The sequence below is a fragment of the Grus americana genome, chromosome 2 (assembly GCF_028858705.1).
Source record: "Grus americana isolate bGruAme1 chromosome 2, bGruAme1.mat, whole genome shotgun sequence".
NCBI classification, from domain to species: Eukaryota; Metazoa; Chordata; class Aves; order Gruiformes; family Gruidae; genus Grus; species Grus americana.
In genome coordinates, this window is record NC_072853.1 from 126256225 (window position 1) to 126276598 (window position 20374).

The 20374-nt window shown below is 41.5% G+C and overlaps 1 protein-coding gene across 14 annotated transcripts in view; it reads right to left on the reverse strand.

The window, feature by feature from the left end:
• LRRC3B (leucine rich repeat containing 3B) overlaps positions 1–20374 on the reverse strand; it is a 59362-nt gene that overhangs the window by 30495 nt on the left and 8493 nt on the right. For 7 of the 14 annotated variants that reach the window (XM_054817964.1, XM_054817959.1, XM_054817960.1 and 4 more), the window contains exon 2: positions 343–381. The exons of the other annotated variants lie outside the window; for them this stretch is intronic. Coding sequence is in view for 1 of the 7 variants with exons in the window: in XM_054817969.1 (XP_054673944.1) it covers positions 343–381 (39 nt within the window). In the remaining 6 variants the exon portion in view is untranslated. The remainder of the gene's footprint in view (positions 1–342; positions 382–20374) is intronic. 14 annotated transcript variants of the gene reach the window in all.

A 20374-nucleotide genomic window follows, 5' to 3' on the forward strand; every position in this document is an offset into this window, starting at 1 on the left:
CCTCTGCAAACAGGGAGAAGTGGAGAAGTCAGCCATCAGCTCTGGAGGTGTCTTACAACTTCATTTACAACATTAACCCACCAGACTGTCATTTGTATTATGAAGTTACTCCTTCAGTTGCACAAACAACTTCATTAAGAATGAGTGATTAGTTCTCCATCAATGATTTTAACAGCTGCCTTAATATGGCAATCATTTATTTATAAAAAAAGAAATACTAGCCTTCTCTTAGAATCGATGTTAGTAGTAAGGTGAAAGAAAAAATATTCTATTTATAACCTGCTAATAATTATTTTATTTAAAGTTATTAAAGTATTCCCCAATCAAAATTCTACATCCTACCTTTACTCATTAAAACAGGACATGGCTCAAAGCTTGATGCTGGATGAAGAGAAAAAAAGAGAAAATCATTTCACATCTTTCCCTTTAGAGTGGCATTCTTTCAGTTCAGTAATTTCTTATTTCTGCTGCATTTTTCATAGCATTTGTATCAAAGGTGTTACTGGCACTTTAATGGATTTTTAATGTTATTGGAACATACAAGTTTTCTTACTGAATTTTATGAAAGTAATTTTTAGAAAATACAACTTTTTTTAAACTTTTTTAAAAAATTAAAACCCCTGAGAGAAAACAATTAGTATAAAACATTATACAATATCAAAATTTAAAATTTAAATAACATTGGCATTTTTCTGTCTTACTAAAAAGACGGTATTTCTTCTTCAGCAGTTCTTCCACCTGGAGTTTTCAAGTCCGCTCTCTTCCAAATGAAGAGAAAGTGCTTTTCTTCAGTGCACTAATAGTGACAGCTTCTTATGAACAAGAGAACAAAGTGGCCCCATTGGATGCTGCTTGGCTGGGCTTGCGCTCCGGATCTTAGTAACGATCTGAAGCAGAAGCTCAGATGGTTGTGGTGAGATTAATTATAAGGGATAAGTTAAGAATGGTCTGCCATGAGCAAGACATATGCATTGCCACCCTGACTTAACAAGATGTGTTAACAACAGAAGATACACTGAGGAAAATAAATGACCTTTTATGTGTAATGGTGCCAGCAGAAAGCAGCCCAAAAGATGGCACAACTACTCTTGGGAATAATTACTGCAACATCCACAGTCTCCCACTAGTTTTGAGGCAGTGCCATGGTTCCCACCCTGAGCCATTCTTGCTTGCATGCAGGATGAGGAGCAACCCTGGCAGACCTTCAAGTGATGCTAGGCTGAGTCCTCACTGCTGTGCAACCCACTGAGAGCTTCTGGCTGTTCCAGGAACCCTAAGAAACCAAAAACTTAAAGCTGGCAGAGCCATGCTGGAAGAGTAGATGAACACTGCCAAAGATGGGTGGCTCCTCAGCTCTGACTCCACTCAGTAGGGATGTCCAAGTTCTCTCCGGGGGCCAGGGCTGACTAACCTATGCTCCCACTGGTGGCACATGCTCAGCAGGAAAGGGACGATTTGTGCTTTGCACCCCCGTAAGCGGTGCAATTCCCAAGCTGCTGCTGGGCTTACAGCTCAGAAGAAGCCAGGAGCCAGAATCCTGCCTCCCACCAATGGCTGCACCTGTACCCTGAGAGGCAACGGCCCCCAGCACCCTGATCCTGTTGAGCTCAGGAGCTGTCAGGTTCCTGCTGAGCTGGAAACAGCATCTTCACTTTTTTTCTTCCTTCCCTCCTTTTCCCCATTTGATGACTACACAGAAACGCTTGTAGATTGGGACTGTTACAACCATGCAAGCTTAAAACAGCCTTGCTCAGGCACAGATGACAGCTCTCGATGGCAACGTGAACGTGACTGCAGATTAATCCACCTTGTTGTTCTGACACATGCAAACCATCTCTGAAATCCCTGCACTGCTTGTAGTCACTCCTGTTACACATCTCTGTGCAGCCAGCCTTCAGCCAGGCCAACACAGAAGAGAAGCCCACAGAAAAAACGCCCACAATTTTGGTAGATTCATACTCCTTTGTGCACTAGAATTTTTCTTTTTCAGTGTACTCATGGAAAGACATTAAGAGTTTAGCTCTAAATATAGGTCTACCAACAGACTTTGAATTTATTTAATACATTCTGCAAAGAACTGGTTTGCATTTAAAGCACATTAAGTGTATCTCTGATAGCTAGAGGGACAGACTACTACCGGAAAAAAGGCAGTCAATTTAAAAGATATTTCTTCCTTCAATATTCTGTTCTCTGAAATCCTAGGCCCTTGCAAGCAGTGAGAAAGTCTGCAGCAATGAAGACTTGCCGTCAGCAGAGGAGATCCAGTTAAGGGACATTTAAACAAACTGGACATACACAAGCCTGTGGGTCCTAAGGGGATGCGTCCATGGGTGCTGAGGGAGCCAGCTGATGTTAACAGGAGGCTACTCTCAACTATCTTTGAAAGGTCATGGGGATCAGGGGATCTGCTTGACGACTGCAAGAAAGCAAAAGTCCTATTTTCAAGAAGAAGGATCCAGTAAACTACAGGCAGGTCAGCCTCACCTCCAACCCTGGGGAGGTGATGAGCAAATAAATCTGGGAACAATTTCCTTAATATACAGAGTAAAATAAGGTGATTGGGAGTAGTCAGCATGGATTTATGAAGGCCGAAATCACATCTGACCAACCTGATAGCTTTCTGCAATGAGGTGCCTGGCTCATCTCATTGACATGAGAGAGAAGTGGATGTTATTTATCTTGACTTCAGCAAAGCTTTTGACGCTGTCTCCCATAACACCCTCGTTGACAGACTGATGAAGTACAGACTAAATAAGTAAATGGTGAGGTGCACAGAAAACTGGCTGAGCTGCTTGGCTCAAAAGGCTGTGGACGGCAGCACAAAGTCCAGCTGGAGGCCAGTCACTGGTGGGAAGTCACAAGTACTGGGACCAATATCATTTAACATCTTCATTAATGACCTAGACAATGGGACAGAGTCCTCAGCAAGTTGGCTGATGATACAAAACTGAGAGGAAGAGCTGTGGGTGTGCTGCCATCCAGAGGGACCTGGACAGGCTGAAGAAATGGGCTGACAGGAACCTTACAAAGTTCAACGAAGGGGAATGCCAAGTCCTGCACCTGGGGAGGGATAACTCCATGCACCAGTACATGCTGGGGGATGACCAACTGGAAAGCAGCCTTGCAGGGAAGGACCTAACCATTTACCCAGAGAAGGACCTAACCATTTACCCAGAGAGGTTGTGGTGTCTCCATCCTTGAAGATACCCAAAAGCCTGCTGGACAATGCTCTGAGCAACCTGCTCCAGGTGACCCTGCTTTGAGCTGGGGTGGGATTAAGCGATCACCAGAGCTGCCTTCCAGCCTTGGCCATTCTATGATTACTTCCAAGCAGGTTAAACAAAACATCTGAAAGAACTACAACTCAAGAAAAATACTTGAAAGTAGCATAACTTAAGACAGAGATAATCCTAGGCCTTGCAGCGCAATATTTAAGTTCTACTGAGGCACACTTCTATTTCCTGTTTATGTTACGCATGGTTGTACAATCTGTGTTGTCTGTAAAGAAGAAATGCACTTCATGGGGTGCTTCATTTGCAACAGGGAGTTATAACCACATACCCCAAAAACAGAATTTGGCTGTAGATGTTTTCTATCACTTAGTTAGGGTTTATGAAATATCTTACCATTGAGTACAGTTTCTCCACTATGACAAGAGTGAGTAAACAAGTCCAATTACACATCCTCTATTTTGAAATATTAATTGTAAGGCACATAGTGTAAAACATTAATTAAAATTATGCTGGTTTCCATAACTACAGTGCTTCCTGAGAAATGGCTATATTAGCAAACAAACATTGAAAATACACAATTATTGTATTGTTCTGTGACATTATACTCTGAATCAAAATAGTGCTCTTCTTTTTTTAACTCATACCAACATCTAAAAGCAAAGGACCAAAACTTCAAATATTAATTTATGTAACTGAAGTCAACAAATTTAATTACTAAATTGACAGTATGACAATATCCCAAATAAATATGCATAAACTCATTTGGAAACTCTTGGAAGGAGAAGATTTTTAAATGACAGCAAGTCACACATGGCCAAACTTCTGGCAAATAAACGCCTAAGTACCTAATGAACCAATTAGGTGATTAACTGATTTCAATGCATCAAACACTAACTTGGGTGCCTACTTTCATATAAACTGTTTTAAGAACACTACCCTTAAAAAAAAAAAAGAGACCAAAAAAAAGTTTAAGCCTTTTTTAAATGCTTTGGGGCACCAAAACGACACTCAAGCTGGCCAGAAAACAAGGTCAAATTTTCATTCTGTTTTCTGCACCCAAATTACAAAACAAAATCCTGTAAAGTGTAGCTAGAAGGCTTAAAACCAAAACAAACTCAGTGAACTTTGTCCATACTTAAGTATCTTGTAAACTCCCAATGATTTCAGGAGGACCTGAACTGAGCCATGGTAGAACAAGCTTTCTAAAATTCCACCTTTTGTTATTAATTTTAAGAAGTTAGTCAAATGGATTGTAATAGGAAATACATTTTTCCATCCTTCATTTACAATCCTTAGGTTGTCTTGGAAAACCTGAGGCCAATTCACATCCCTCTACAGGCATGTAATCTCTGCCAGGGGAAAAGAACTCTGCAGGAAAAAGCCACCAAGGTTTTCCCTGAAGCCTCCTGTTGGGTTTTATAGCCTTACAAGGTAAAAAGGTTTTTATCCTCCTGGTCCTCAGCCTGCCAAACTGAGAGCCCCTGGGTCTGCTCGGTATCTTGTGATTACATTCACTCAGGGATTCTCTGTGGCTTTCTCTTACTGTCTTCCAGCAGGAGCCAGGACAACTGTTTTCACCTCCTGGTATCAGTCAAACTTTCTATTTGCTTAACCTAGCAATCCCAGGGGCTCTCAGGAGGCCAGACTCTGAAGGAACGTTCAAGCACTGCAAGTCATTGGAGAAGTAAGGCATACCACCTCTGCTCCGTACTTCTACAGGTGTAGATAATCTGCAGGTGAGAAGGGGAGTGCTACTGCTGACCAGCTTTTTTCCCAAAGCCATGGACGGAGTCAACCCTGGAGATAACCTCCGCACATAAGCAAAGGCACTACATCATGGGATCATGCAGTTCATACCTTGAAAAAAAAGCACCATCTCAATTCTTAAGTTCACAGTAACAAAAATACCTTTAAAATTCAAGGACTGATAGCACTGATAGCAGCCAAATTCCTTTTAAATGCCCTAAATAATTTGGGTCTACATTTCAAGGCAACAAGTTTATAATTTCTACTTCTGTTTTATGCTGAAGAGAAGCTCCCTTAGGCACCAAGCCTAAAAAAGGCAGCCCACCACATACTTGCCCACAGTCTTTACCTCTGAGCACTGGCAACTACTGCTTACTCACTGCTGCCTATGGCACTTCTCATGGTGGGAAAGGGCTGATGGAAAGAAAGCAATTAATTCTTCCTTTTTTTTTTTTTTTAGTTCTTTGTGGTCATAAGGCTAGACTGTTTTAAAAGCCGCTGTTCTGGGGTTTCACAACTTTCTCTTAATATGCCTTTCACCACTCTCCACAAAAATGTCCATTCTTTTCTGGTTAGCCTTATTAATTTGACCATTTGGATTAAACCCACTTAAAAAGCTATTTCCTAGACAAGTTTTCTATGTTTCTACATGTTAACCTATTTCTCTATTTATTTCACTTGTGGCATCTTCATTTCATTTAATTTGATACATGAAAAAAATGGTATACACAAAAATCAATGCTGAAAAGAACCTGTGAGGAAATAATATCAGAAAACTACAAAAGCAGAACATATATACATACGTTAAGGAAAAAAAATACAATTAGAGTACCTGTGTAAAGGAGCCAATAATGAGTTATTTTGATCTTTTAATCTCATCTGAAATCATTTTTTCAAAGTAGCATTCTTTAATTCATAGGTCCATGCGTAAGAAATTCAAATGTCCGGATAACTCATAAAAATGCTACTTAATATGGTGTATTCATGCATGACTACGTAAAGTAAGCAAGATTCAACACTATGGTAAAGAGAAGAAATGAAGTGTAAAAATATTTTCCCTTACAACACCAAATGGAAGTCACACTCATTTAAGTAAATATTTTGCTATATTGATAGAAGCCAAGTCCATGTTTTTTCAAAGCCTTACTTTAGTTGTTGCTTGTGAACTACTGTGCTTTCTTTGGTCTGCTTCATATAAAATGACACAAGAAGTTTGTGTTCACATAACACTGTCAACGAAATGCTCTTTGGTTTTTTCCAAGTTGTTTGTAACGAACATTTTAGCTCTCACAAAAGGTGAAGAATACAATCAGCCAACCTCTTCGTGCGTGTCCTGTGAGGATACTCATCCTCGGTAGAAGCAAATTTCACTAGCCTTAGTCAGCAAGCTGTAATGGCATGCGGTAAAACTACGATACGCACCAAAAACTTACAGATTTGTTAATCAGTAGCAGGATACAACAGAATACGCTTTCTGAAAACTACCCAAATTTCCCAAACAACATTTGGATAGCTTCCCTTTTTGGACAGGGACTTGATGCTTCACGTTCAATCCATGCACGCCATTTTCTTCTTCCTCCCTAAATTCTAAACATTTTTCTTACAGTTACTTCTTCTGAGATTCAGTAGTGACAGTTTCTTCCTTACACTCCTACATATATTTTGCACAAGCTGTTAAACAGAATTAGTCCACACTCCTCTTTCATATCAGTCACCACTGGCCAAAAATTTTTTCCACAGAATCTGGTACACAAGAATCCAACTGACTTCACAGTTGCAAAAGCTCAAGAGCAGCCAGACTATTAAATAAAACAGAGAAGGGAAGCGTTTATAAGTGATACTCGACCATACAGTTGGATGGAAGGCTGTTTTTCCTGTGCTCTGAAGGAACCTAATAAACCGACCTGAGAGAAATCTCAGTTCTGACCCTCACCACCCAGCTTCTAACTTGTGCAAACACGGCTTGGCAGCCAGGCTGAAGAAAGGTTTTGGGGACTATGGTCATGCAGACCCTCCAAATGGCCACAAGAAGTGTTTACTAGGTGAAGACAGGTCCCAGGAGGCTAGCAGGGAAGGGGTATGAACACAGCATTTGGAAGACAGGTTGAGCATGCCCCGTGTAACCTCTTTATGCTGCCTTTAACTACCATAAGGGCATCACTTATAAGCAGATAACAACAAAAATATTGCCTGGCATCACTTGGTTGTTGCACTCTGCACAGTATAATAATCCAGGTTAGTTCAAAAGGACACCGTCAGCAAGAGCGCTGGCTGAGAGCTTCACCTAAATAAGGAAAGAGATTATTTATTTACCTTGAGCATAAAGGTACTTTCCAAATTCCATGACAAGTCTACTACAAAATCCTCCCCTTACTATTCAAAACCAGCAGATAAAACCTTGAAAAATGAACAAGTTAGAATTACCTAGAGAAATTAAACCTTGTGGTCTTCACAGACCTAGCAAACAGGAAGATTAATATAAGCAAATTCCCCACCACCTCCCAAAAAAAGGCAAAATTATACCCTGGTAATTTGTTCAGTTGCAGCTCACTAATATATCTTTTAATAGTGAACAGGAGCAACCAGTTTTAAAGTTACAATGTAAACTCAACATCCTATTTTTAAAAATTTAAATAAAAATACCAGAAGAGATACGAGGAAGAAAAAAAAAAGTGACATTGGAAAACTGACAGATTCTGGGAGATGAAATAATTCAAGTCTGAATGTCCTTCCTTTACCATGTGTTAGGACCACATGGCACAAGGAGACAAATCAACATGTGCAGTATCTGAAACCCGTGTCACAGAACAGAAGAAAATTGGTGGATAATAAAGAATTAACCTATTATGCAAGTGCTGATTTCTGCATATGTTTAAATCTGGAGGCACACTATCCCTTCCTGCAGAGCTTTCTGCCGAGTACAGGGTCCATGGGGAGAATGGCTTAATCCCCAGTAATGATGCAGTGTGAGGAGCCTATCTCGGGCAGACTTAATGTTGTCCTCCATGCTGAGGGTGCACTTCCAGGAATAAAGAGTTAGTCACCACATCTCCTTCCACCACCCATCTTTTCATCTTCTGCGTATCCTGCTCTGCAGAGACAGGCATTCACACCTACGGGATGCTGCTAAGTCATGTGGGGACATGGCATGTAGGAAGCTGCATTCCACCAAATACTCATGCAAACACAGTGGACATCCCACTAGGATTTCTTTCTTTACATGGATTTCTACAGGATGTGAGATGGATGTCTCTGGTGGTTTCACTATACGCTGTTCCTGAATGGAAGCACCACTCTGCTTCTGCACACCCTGACTTTTCTCATGCATGCTAGAAAGGGGCAGAGAGCATCTTCTTACATCCTTTGTATATACTATGAGGCCTAACAGAGACATAATAAAACAGATAAATGGTTTAAAAAATTGGTTTAGTTGCAGCAACCCCTTTCTTTTTTCCTTTTCTTCTTTTTTTGCAAAACAAATTTCTCTGTGGAATTGCATTTCACCCTGAATGCTGTAAACATTTCTTGTTAGCTCACTCCCAAAGCTCATCTAAGAATGGGATAAGATCACGTGCAGCTATCCAGTGAAGTAAAAGAATGAGTCATCAGTCTGCACGCTGAACGACAGACGGAATCATAGATTCAGACCAAGGTAAGCACAGTAATGAATGAAACCCCAATTTCTAAATCGTACCTCTGGAGAAAGGAGTCCAGGACGGCAACTCATAAATATACCTACCTAGCCTAGCATGGAATTCAAGAGGGGGAAAATCTCCCTGAAAAATGTTTGAAACAGCTGAAGGAATTCCATTACAGCAGTATATACCTCTGTAACTAACTTGCTCCAGTCTTGTGTCCTATGTTCTTACAGGTTGGCATAAATATTATGGATTAGGAAAATATAATTTTCAAATAAACTAAGTAATTTTAATTATTTTATAGTGAACTCTATTAGTTTTACTCCTACTAAGATAAGTATAATTTTCCTCACAGAAGGAAAAAAAAAAAAAAGACAATAGTGCAAATGCTCTCTCATTTTGTATTCAAGCGGTTTCTTCTTTGACTAAACAAAGATAGCAGTCTCATAAAATGAGAGTACTTCCCACCAACCACACTGACAAAAAAGGCTCAAATTCTGTTTACAGTTTTTCTGGTCTAAATGCAAATAATCTAGGTAATAAGTTTAGATTTCTACCAAAGCAAAACATGCCCCCAGAGATCTATAGCCTGATTAGTGAGGATAAGCTGAGATAGCACAGCCCCAGCTGCTCAATATTACACAAAGAAAGAGGTGGGCAGGTTCAGAGAAAGCTGCACATATTGGTTTCACTCCTATTCACAATTTACCCCAACTATTTCACTCACCCACTCTCTTTTCACCGAAGCATGAAATGCCAGTTGCTTAGATTTAAGCTATTCAATATTCAGCTACTGCCATCACAAATTACTAAATAAATTAACAAAATGCCACCATTCCACACAGTAACTCCTAAACATCATGCTAGGCCAATGTATTTTCAGATGTTTCACTTTCCTCCTGCATTCTGCCCTGCCACCACCTAACCAGCCCCAGCACCTGCAGCGAGTTGCAACCACAGCTCCTCCTCCATCCCTGCCCCACGGCAGCATACCTTTCACTGAGGACCACTGTGGGTGCAGTACACATCAGGGGTGCTTTTCCCCCAAACCTTCACCTGCACCTAAACCTCACTGAGTGTTGCATTCCATTAATTACCCCTTTAGTTACGGCATGCCACAGAGATCACGGTTACCGCTCTCCTGGGAAGCCTATCCAGTGCGTGTTGCCTGAGCTAGCTTAGCCCTCAGTGAGAGAAGGAAATGAGAGTGGGAACAAGGAGAGCCTGGGAATAGGGCCTTCAGCTCAGCTCTTCAGGAAACTTCCCCACCTGGCAACTCTGCCGGCTGAGGTGCAAGATTCACAGGTTTAATTTTGGTGGTTCTCTTCCTACTAAAGCTTTATTTTAGCCCAGACATGCTGCAACATACTGCGCACTGACTGCACCAGCCTAGGTGGGGTGAACATGCTCAATGCACACAGCTGAAAAAGGTGAGGACCTCCTCCAGAAAAATAATACTAAAGATGTATGAAGAGGATGAGTGCCCAAAATAGGGGAGTACAGGAAGATATGCCATTTAAGGGCTTCCAATATATACCAGCATGTCCCAAAGAGGGAATACTACTAAATTTTTGTATTGATACCTCCAAACAAATGCTTCAACAGCTTAATAGGAAGATAATTTTGAAGGCTATAAAGACTACTTCCCTTCTTCTCCAATCTGGACCTGCTTCTTCACTTACTGATTTTTGAAGGTAGCTCAGCTTCCATCTCTGTTTCATGGCTTCTAATTAATTTCTTTCTCATTTTAAGTATTTACAGCTTGGGAGTAGAAAAAGCAAAGGGGCAGGTGATAAGCAGAAGGAACAAAAACTGGCTGTGCAGATACCCACTCCGGGAGCTGGACCACCTCACCTGTGGGCAGGATGGAAAGCAGCTTGGGGACGTCTCCTTCCTGTTCATGAAAACACGAGGGGCTGTGAAATATTGCTTTCCCACCAGATTGTGGCTGCATCACACCTACCACGCAGTGACCCAGAGCACCCCTGCCACACACACAATTAAATTCTGTCAAGCCTCTACTGACCACCCCTAGTGCACAGCACATGGCACGCTCTAATTTAGCATTAGCAAAATACCAACAGCCCCTGGAGAGACTTGGATTTAATTCTACTCCAAAAATATGTTCACTGTACTAGAAGCAAAGCAGCAGCAGTGAATAATAATTATTAATTGTCAGCTCTTTGAACATTTTCATACCTATACCGAATGACTTGGAAAGGATAGCTCCTGTTCCCCAACAGGAATGTCAGAAAATATTTTTCTGAAAAGGAAGGCCATTTCAGATTGCAGATGTTAACTCTACAGATCCTTTCTAAACTATTCAGATTCTGGAAGCAGAAGAAACAAGAATTCAGTACGTAAAACTGCAGCTCAGATATTTTCAGGAGCCCAGCAAAATCCTCTTGCACACAGTCTTGTGAGTTAAAACCCAGATCTGCTGCGTGGCACAGCATGTACCTCATGGCAACGGTGTAGATTTATGTTTCTCCTCTCTGGGAAGTCACTGCTATGTGAAAGGATATGACTGGCTTTACAGGTCAAGGTAAAATCTACTGCCCTGAAACAGGCCGAAAATGGAAAACAGATCTAGCAGCCTAAAGACACAGAGTTATCAGAAGGGGTTGAGAAGTAGGATACACCACCACCGATTTACACAGTTTAAATAGCACAGTCAATGCCTTTCTCCTCCATTTGACAACTACTCTTTTTGCTTTACATTTTCCTTACTTTTCAGCCCTTTGGAAACCTCACTCACAAGGGAGAAGATGTCACATTTCTCCTGGAACGAAATTGGCTTATGACACATCGTATAATTCCAAAAATACATAATGCATTAATTTGACACACTCCTGTCATCAAGACCTTAATTTATAATATCTTCTTTTCCAGATACAATTAAAACATTTCTCTGCCTGTGCCATCTAATTTGTATCACTTTAAGAGGGAGAGTTTCTTCCCACTCAGCCCAAGGTCCTTCACATGGGAGATTCCCAAACCTCTGGCGTAAGGTCCACTTCAATCTCTTCTTGAACGTACTATGTTCTCAACCTAGCAAGTGACTACTAGTGAGCTGCTTTTCTCAGCCAACACTTTGTATTTTAATTCTTATCTTTTCCTGACTGATTTCCCTCCTCTTTTTCTGTGCATTGTTTTTTCCCCTACTCTTCTACTCCCATTAACTTTTTCCTTTCACCTTGGTTTTGCTCTCCGGACTTACGCGTCCCTCTTCTTCTTTACCACCAGACTATCACCCATGCTACAAGTTACCTCAAATTTTGCAAAGGAGTACATCAATGATTTCTATGCAGTGCTCTACAAGTCTAGGAGTGCTGCCTGGCAACTGTTCATGTAGAACCCTAAAACTTAAGTGGGACATTTTCCGTCAAATAGATGTGCTTCTGCTATATAAACTTTATGCCCTCCTACCTTCTCTACAGTTACAGCTGCTTCTCTTTCAATGTAAAAAGGCAGGGAAAGAGAGAGATAGGATATCTGGATATACTGAAATGCTTTAGAATGTTTTCTGGTGGACAATTAACTGTAGCCTGTGAGTTGGAGAACTGTAAGAGATCCACCTGCTCACAGGTTTGTGACCTTTCTGGTGAGTTTTAGGAGTTACACACCATCTCAGATTGCCATTTCATCTTCACAACAGACCTCACCGGGTTAAATATTACATATATCTTGCAGAAAGTAGATGAATTACTGGCAGAGCCAGTATTAAAATGCAATAGACCCTTTTTTTCTGTTTCCCATAATACTGAGCTACCCCTGCAGTGACTTAAGATGAGGGGACAGCTGACTAGGAGGGAATGGAGACACAGCACTGTCAATGCCACCACAGGCAGTACTGTTACAATCTGACCGAGCATCTCTGTCTTTCCCTTATCCCCCTCTGCAACCCCAATTGTACGTACACACAAATCAAACGACCTAGTGCTATGTTTTTTTCACAGAATGTTCGAGTCTTATTCTCTGGTTTCAGACTTTGATGGTACACAGAACAATGGGAGCAAACCCCAAAAACCAGAAACCCACCCCAAACTATAAAGTGATCTTGCTGACATCAATCTCGTTTCTCTAAATCAGCCCTAGATTAAAATATCAAAAGGAAAGGATGCTTCGCAAAGATAATAAATACTGGTAATTATTTTTCATAGCCTTCAACACACAGCCATTTGCACTTGTGAAAGACAATTACAAAACATTATTCTGACTCTATGGATCACCAAAGCAAAACAGTGAATGTAATGTACCAGCATACTCCATTTGCACTGCCCTCTTGTCACTCTGCAGAGATGTCGGGGAAAAACACAAACCAATATTCATAATTTTAAAGATTCCCTTTCTGTGTCCTCTCCCACTGCTTTTTTTTCAATCCTTTCACGGTGTCACCACTGAAAATCAGAGCACCATTCACTGTCATGAAGCTGCACATCCCGGACATAAAGGAAAACCAAACCTCTCCTTTTTGGACCAAATCTCTTAGATGGGAACATTGCCCAAGCGAAAGCAGCCTGGCTGAGCCGTGTAAGAGGTTAGGAGGCAGGGAATCGCAATCTTAGTATTTCTGGATGCAAGTTCAGGAAAGAGAAAGCAAAGGCAGGTGCTGGTAGCTGCAGAGGACACCTGAGGAGTTGCTCCATGGCATTGCACACATGGGCTAAGGCTGATCTTACTTCTCCTTCCCACGTGCCTGGGCAAGCAGCCCAGCTAAATGCACACAGCACCAGCATGGAGACTCGGCTCTGAATGTGTTCTTTATACCATGGACTTTGGCCATTTTCGACTAAAAATACCCCCCAATTCTGCCCAGCACCAAAAAAATGAGTGGAGCTGAAGGGCCACTGCCAAGCTGGAGAAAATGATCCTGACTTGAGTGAGCAGCTCTAAAAGAAACAGAGGAGGAAAGACTAGAAGATGTGTCTTCATAGGGTCACACATACTCTTAGTCATGTCTTTGTCAGTAACTCCTGTTTTTCTGATAAGTTTGCATAATCCTTTGCAAAACAAGGTGTGTTTGACACATGGTTTTTAATTTAATTTTTTTTTAAAGAAAGAAAAATCTTTTTTTCAGATTAAATTAGTAAAGCTATAAAGGCTAAAAAACTTTGGATTATAGATTTTACCCCAGCCTACTTCATTACATACCTCATGTGCAAATTTATTACAGGAAAATGTTACCTAATTAAATTTATTATGCTTTGATTTTTTTTGTTAGCTTATTTAATTAAAAACTTCTCGATTTATGTAATGTATTATGGCATGACCATTGTTAATTGAGCTCACAAAAGGTACTGTTGGATAAATTCATGCAAAGGAGATGGAGCAGAGCAGAATGAGGGATTATGTTCTCAGACTTCTGAGGCAAAGAAGCCCGAAATAAATGCAAGTTGCGAGTGTTTGGAGCAGAGGGTGCATTCATTGTAATTATTTCAGACTGCATGCTGATTGCAAAAGATTAACATAAATAGGAGTTGTTATTGCAGATGTTTCTATTCCTGCTAGGAAATCCCTTGAATATAGGAAGCACAGAATAAAAAATGTGAAGATGCTGTACTACAGCATCATAACTTTTGTTCTATTCTTTTTTCTATTCTGGACATACCAGAAGAAACATAAATAAAGCTGTTCATCTTCAGGCCTTGAAGGAAAAACACCACTCCTCTCCAGTAACACGACAAAAGATGTAACCTTACTGCTCAGCAGTGAGCATTTTGGCACATTCCCTCCTCCCTCCCAGAAGTGCCCTTAGACTGCATGGCACTAGGTTACCCTCCGGAGCCTACATGGCCTGCAGCTACAGCCATAGTCAGTACAACAAAATTCATAGTAATTAACAGCTTTTAAGATCCTTGCTTCTCCATTCACAACAGCAAATTGGACATATAAATAATTCGCATGTAATTTTGATATTTTCGACTTCCTTTTCTACATTAAGCAATGGCAAAATTTTCATTCAGTCCAGAAAAAAAAAATAAATTCTTATTTTTGAAATTTTCCAAAAAATAGAAGTAGGTAAAAATGCCTAATGACAGTACCAGAGCTGTGTATAATACACCTCATCATATCTTCTGCTTCACTTCCTCACTTCTCATGATTTGCTTTCTTGTCTCAGTAGGATCACAACGCACAGAAGCCAAGAAGAAAAGTAAATGGCTCAGGGCAGGATTTTTTTACTTTAACTTCAATCCGCTCAGGTCTATCACTACAACACTTCTTTAAAGAAGAATTATACAGCTATTCAAGCTCTTCAGTTATTTGTGGACCAGCTGTATGAAGTATTCTCCACACTACCAGAGATCAGTATGAGTCAAAGATGCTCTGGTCAGTACAATACCTGTCTATGGGCTGAATGTTATTTCCCATGGTTCTACATTAAACATGAAACAAAAAGGTCATATGGGCCTTTCCATACAGCAACATACATCTCCACGTATGCTATGTTTCACAGTCACAAACTGCAGGGCAGTCGGCTACACCACCATGGGCCAGATCCCAGAGCTTCACCCCACTGTCTGGAGACCAAGGGGGTGTGAGCACCCTCCCTTTATGTTCCTCAGCCCTATGCTTGCTCCATACTGGATGGTGCCAGGAATGTGTCAGACCTAAACCCGCTTTTCTTGGCCCAGGAAAGCCAACCACCTCTGCTGCCTGGGACTCGCTGTGCCGCAGAGCCAGCGTCCACCAAGATGGGCCCGGGACTCTGGGCACCTCTGCTGCCCAGCCCTGCCATCAGATGGGTCTGGTTCCTTCCCAAAGGAGACCACGCCGTGGAAGAGGATGGTTGCATTGTGACCAGTGGTTTGAACACCGCCAGGAACCAGCAGCCCACAGAGCACGTCTGTCTTGCAACGCAGACACTGCTACGGTGCCTAGCTGAGACAGTTTTAGTAGCAAACTCCACTGACAGCACAGCACATCTCATACTCCAAATCTGTCCCTCTATTTCAATGTTATGAAACAGTATCATCGACTGCAGTTCAGGTACGGCTTTAAAATAAAATGTACTAGCGCAAAAACAACAGCCCTGTCTAACATTTACAGAGCGACTTTCAGTGGAGTGGATCTCACGGGATTTCTTAAGTCTTTCCAAGCCAATTGTATAATGCCACAGGTTTTCACAAGCGTAGCTAAGGGCAGAGTTTGGGTCTCTGTATGTATTATTTCTTCTATTCACTGCCAGCTGCAAGGGGTCAAACGCCGACAGAGCACAGAAGCAATTCTACGTACAACGCTGCAGAGCAAGGAAAGCACCGTCTGTGGCAGCAGCGGAGGGAATTCACCGCAAGCACAACGCAACCGCTGGGGTTTGAAAAAGAGGGAACAAGCGAAAAAAAATTAGATAGAAATGCTGTTTCTCCAACACAGAACAGTAGGGTTTCAACAGAAATTTTACCATACTTGCAGGGAGGAGCGGGGGATTTATGGGCACAACTACAAATTTTGCAAATCCTTTCCAAAGGACTGTCCTTGAACAACTGAAGCAAGATCCTAATCTACCTGAACTAACCACATAACAGCGCTCAGCAGGAATGAAATGCATTGTATGACTGTCACTTCCATCATTTTGAGCAGAATCTTGTTTTAGTAGCCTGTCAGATGACAAAGGTAGATATGAATTCAATAGGTAAAAATGAAGTCCCAGGAATAGTTATTTCAAGCATTTTTATATCGGCAGTTAGGAACAATACCTCACTTCCCACTTGGATATATGCTGTGTTCAAATCAGTATGAATAGCATCCATTCTCATGCTGTTTTCATTATGATTTTCCATAAGTCTATCACGAACTGAGACAGCACGTGCACTATGGACGTAAATCTACTATGGCTTACACCCACCTTAATAAAAGCAACTCCAGTGAGCTCAGATTTATGCAGGCTTACCTCAAGTCTTTAAATGTGAGTGATTCTCAAGAAAAAAAAAACCAAACACAAACCCAAACCAACCCACAATACTTACATTCCCAAAACAAATAGCAACCTAATCACTAATGGGAACACCTCCATCCAACCCCGGTCTCAGATGTGAACCTGTGCACATCCCTGTGGCTCCTTCTCATTGTAAGAATCCAGCTCCATCACCAGCAGACCCATCTGTCAGCTCCGGCAGGGGTACGGGAGGACCAGCTCCAGGCACTGGCACGGAAAGTCTTTTGCTGCCCTGCTCCATGCAACCGTTAGCCCACACAAGGCGTTAAGTTGGCGCATGGGAAGAGTCCTCTGTAGCTGACACCTCTAAGGGAGGGGAAAACATAACTTTCAAAAAGCAGCAGCAATGAAAAGGGAAGAGAGACAGTAAGATCAAAAGAAAACAGTAAAAAGTTTAGGGACTGTAAACATTCTCATTAGTATCCAAATATTTGCAAGGGAAATTACACAAAGTTTACTTTCGATTAACTCCCTACACTGCTATGCTATAATAAAACATTTCACCACCCTTGACTGGGAAATGCAGAAATGCTGTACTTGCTTAAGCTTTTTGAAGACTTTTTCTAAGCTATCACTTGAGAACACCTTACCTTCTTATTCAGAATGACCATTTTCCCCTGAGAAAGGAAAGACCTATCCACCTCCCATTTCAGACCTCCTAAGCTGACTCACATCTTCTAAACCTCTTTTTCTTTGCTGTGCCAACATCTCTAATGGACTTTGTTCTTTAAACATGACTTTGGTTCAGAGAAAAATTAGAACAAGGCTTTAAAAGTTCTGGGGAAGGAAAGAAAAAGAAAAAAAAAAAAGGGGGAATGGCTGGCAAGTTAGAGATTTTAAACCCACATCGCAAAGTGCCACATGGGACTCCCCCATGGCCGAGAACACTGAAATCTCACCTACCCACCCTCCTCTAAACCATGCCACTCACTAAGGGAAAAGAATTGAGCACTTTTTCTCAGTAAGGTTTTGGAGAAGACCTCCTGAAGGCCTTATGCAAACCAAGGCAATTAAAAACATCCTTGACTCACACTGACGATATTCATGTTAAAAACTCAAATGGTGGTATTTTAGAGAGCAGTAAGCATAACTAAGTTTGGCTGCAGCAGGTACTGAAAACTTGTCATCATTCCTCTTACACCCTGGACCAGCCACCCATCCTATAAACTCCCCTTTGGCAGAAAAGCCCAGCTCTTGAACAGACTTTTAAGATAATGACTTCCGAGGGAAGCCCATCACTGCTGATAGCTGCGAGCCCTTCACACAGATGCCCAGAGACAGAGCTCCTGTCTCAGATGTTTCCCTGGATGGATTAGGAGCTCCATGACTTGCCTCTTGTACCAGTGTCCATGTCTCAGCCCTGACAAATCCTCATGTTCCACGCACACCCAAAACACCCGTTTTCTCTGGGCCCAGGAAAATGCCTCCATCAGGGCTGCCAAGAAAGTAATTGTAGGTTTAGCAAGTACATGCTTTAGCATTAGCAGGATGCTTTACCTTTTACCTCTCACCAGAGGCACAGATCTTCCAGGAAATATTTCAGCATGTCCTGATCTTTCTGCCTTGCATCTCTTCAGATGAGCCTTCTTATGCAGGTATTTTATCTGGTACATCCCTGCCAGCTCTTTACAGACAGCACTTCCCCCTTACGCCGCCCCCAAGCCTGACAAATGCAAGCCCAAACTGAGGAGCACCGACTCTGTCACATCTGATGAAATATTGCTGACAGAGGCTGGTGCTTTTGTTTGGTTCATTTGGGGTTTTGGTGGTGATGGTGGTGGGGTTTTTTTCCGGGTGCGCAAGGAAATCAAGTTCTCCCCCTTCAAGTGAACCAAGAGTCAAACCTCTAATGAAAAACCAAAAGCTTTCACCAGCAAGGGGAAATAAAACACAGCGTAAGGATGCAAGGTGAACTTTACTTCAGAGGCTCTGTGGGATGTTGTAGAGAGGTGTGCCCCAAAGCCCTGGTCTGACGTGGTCGTAGGTGCACCCTTGCAGCGAGGAGGCTCACCGGGAGCCCGCAAATACCCACTCCCTTCCACAACAGTGGCATCGAGACGCCAGCACCGCCGCTGCTGTAGGGCAGCGGGACACCTGACTTTCAGCCCAGTTTTCTTTGCTTGTTATCACAGACGTTGAATAGTAATATTCTCCTTATCGCATCTGAGGAATACAGTTGCAGATTAGAGAGGAACAAAGTACAGGCTACGGCACAGGAAGCAGGTTTCAAAAGGTTTACACAGATGAACATTTTTCCCCCCATTCTGGTGTGAAAATGATGAAAAGACAATGTAATTACAATTTTTTTTTTTAAATATTGAATTTGTTTTGGAAGTGAAGACACAGAGCACTCACTTCTAATTCCCCTTTTCCAGGTTCATTCTTTATTTAGTAAGAACTATAAAAATTCTTTTGAAGAAGTAATATATTCAAGACTAATAAAATTCAAGTGCAAAATATTTTCAGAGGCAGCTTAGGTACAATTATTAAGTTGTCACATAAAATCATCTAGTCTCAGTTATACTGGAGAAGGGACAAAGTTTATAGCTAATTTCTCAGATCAAAAGGGAACTGTTTCCAGGAGCAACCCTTCTATCCAAGATGCCGCTAAGTAACTCCAAGAACAGTCAGGTATATATGGGTGAAAACAGTCAACCTAAGTACAGCATCAATGTTAGCAAGAAGTCCACCTCTCACCAATCTCCAATTTTCACTACCACGATCTTTCCACCGCTACTCACATCGACTGACCACAACAAGCTCAGTATCTGTAATTAAAAACAAACATGCTTTTTTTGCTAGGCAGCAATAATGAAGTGCACTTCCCTGATAGCTGATCCTTGGAAATTAAATCTTTCTCTGTCAGCTGTGGTATTTAAGTCACTAAAAAGTTTACCCTGTCAGTGCCCTTTACCTGCAACTGACTGGTCCAAAATGAAGAAACAACATCGGAAGGGCTGAGGCCAAACGCTTTCAGAGCTCCGTTAGCTTCTGCATACACATATCATATCTGCAGTCACAAAAATGTCATTTCTACTACAATACAGATATTTATTAAATTTAACAGTCTTTTCAACCTCTTGCCTTAAATATTTTTAGAGGAAAGGTAATAATACTATTCTTTAAAAAAAAATTAAATAAATTGAGGAAACTATGGATGCATAGGAAATTGAGAAGGCTACCTGGAATAGCCAAGTGCATAGAAGAACACATGTGGTCACAGAATCAGCCCCTAGCTCCCCACTGCTTTGCATTAATGAAGCACTACTCCGCAAGCCTGATATTATTTTAGTCTCCCTTTGCAGAAGCCCAAGTGATTACTTCAGGATTCAAAGCCTCTAGAACCAGAAGTTAAAACTGGCAGGTTTAGCCCACATGATTAAAATTGCTTCATTAAAAGAACAACCAAGACACAATAACTCCAGCCAACAAGACGTTTTTTGGGGACCCCACAGAAAGCCAGAGCTTACCTGCTCTGCAACTCCAAAGCAAAAGGAAAATAAAGGACCTGCGTACCCTGCAGTGTCCTCATTCACCTCATGTTTTTCTAATGATTTCCTCCCACCTAACTCAAACATCCATAAACTTTTCAAAGCAATTTACTTATCATCAAAGCATTGCTTGCCAAGTCATGCACGTTACAGTCAAAAAAAATACTAAGATGATGGTGCATGGAGCTGACACTTCATGGAGTTTCTCTCAGGGAAGGCTAGGTTGCTCCTTGCAGAAGGGACAGCGTGTGTAGAAGTGTGTTTGTGGTGTAGCGATACAGCCACACAGAAAGGCCAAATTGGAATGGTATTTTTATACAAACTAATCTT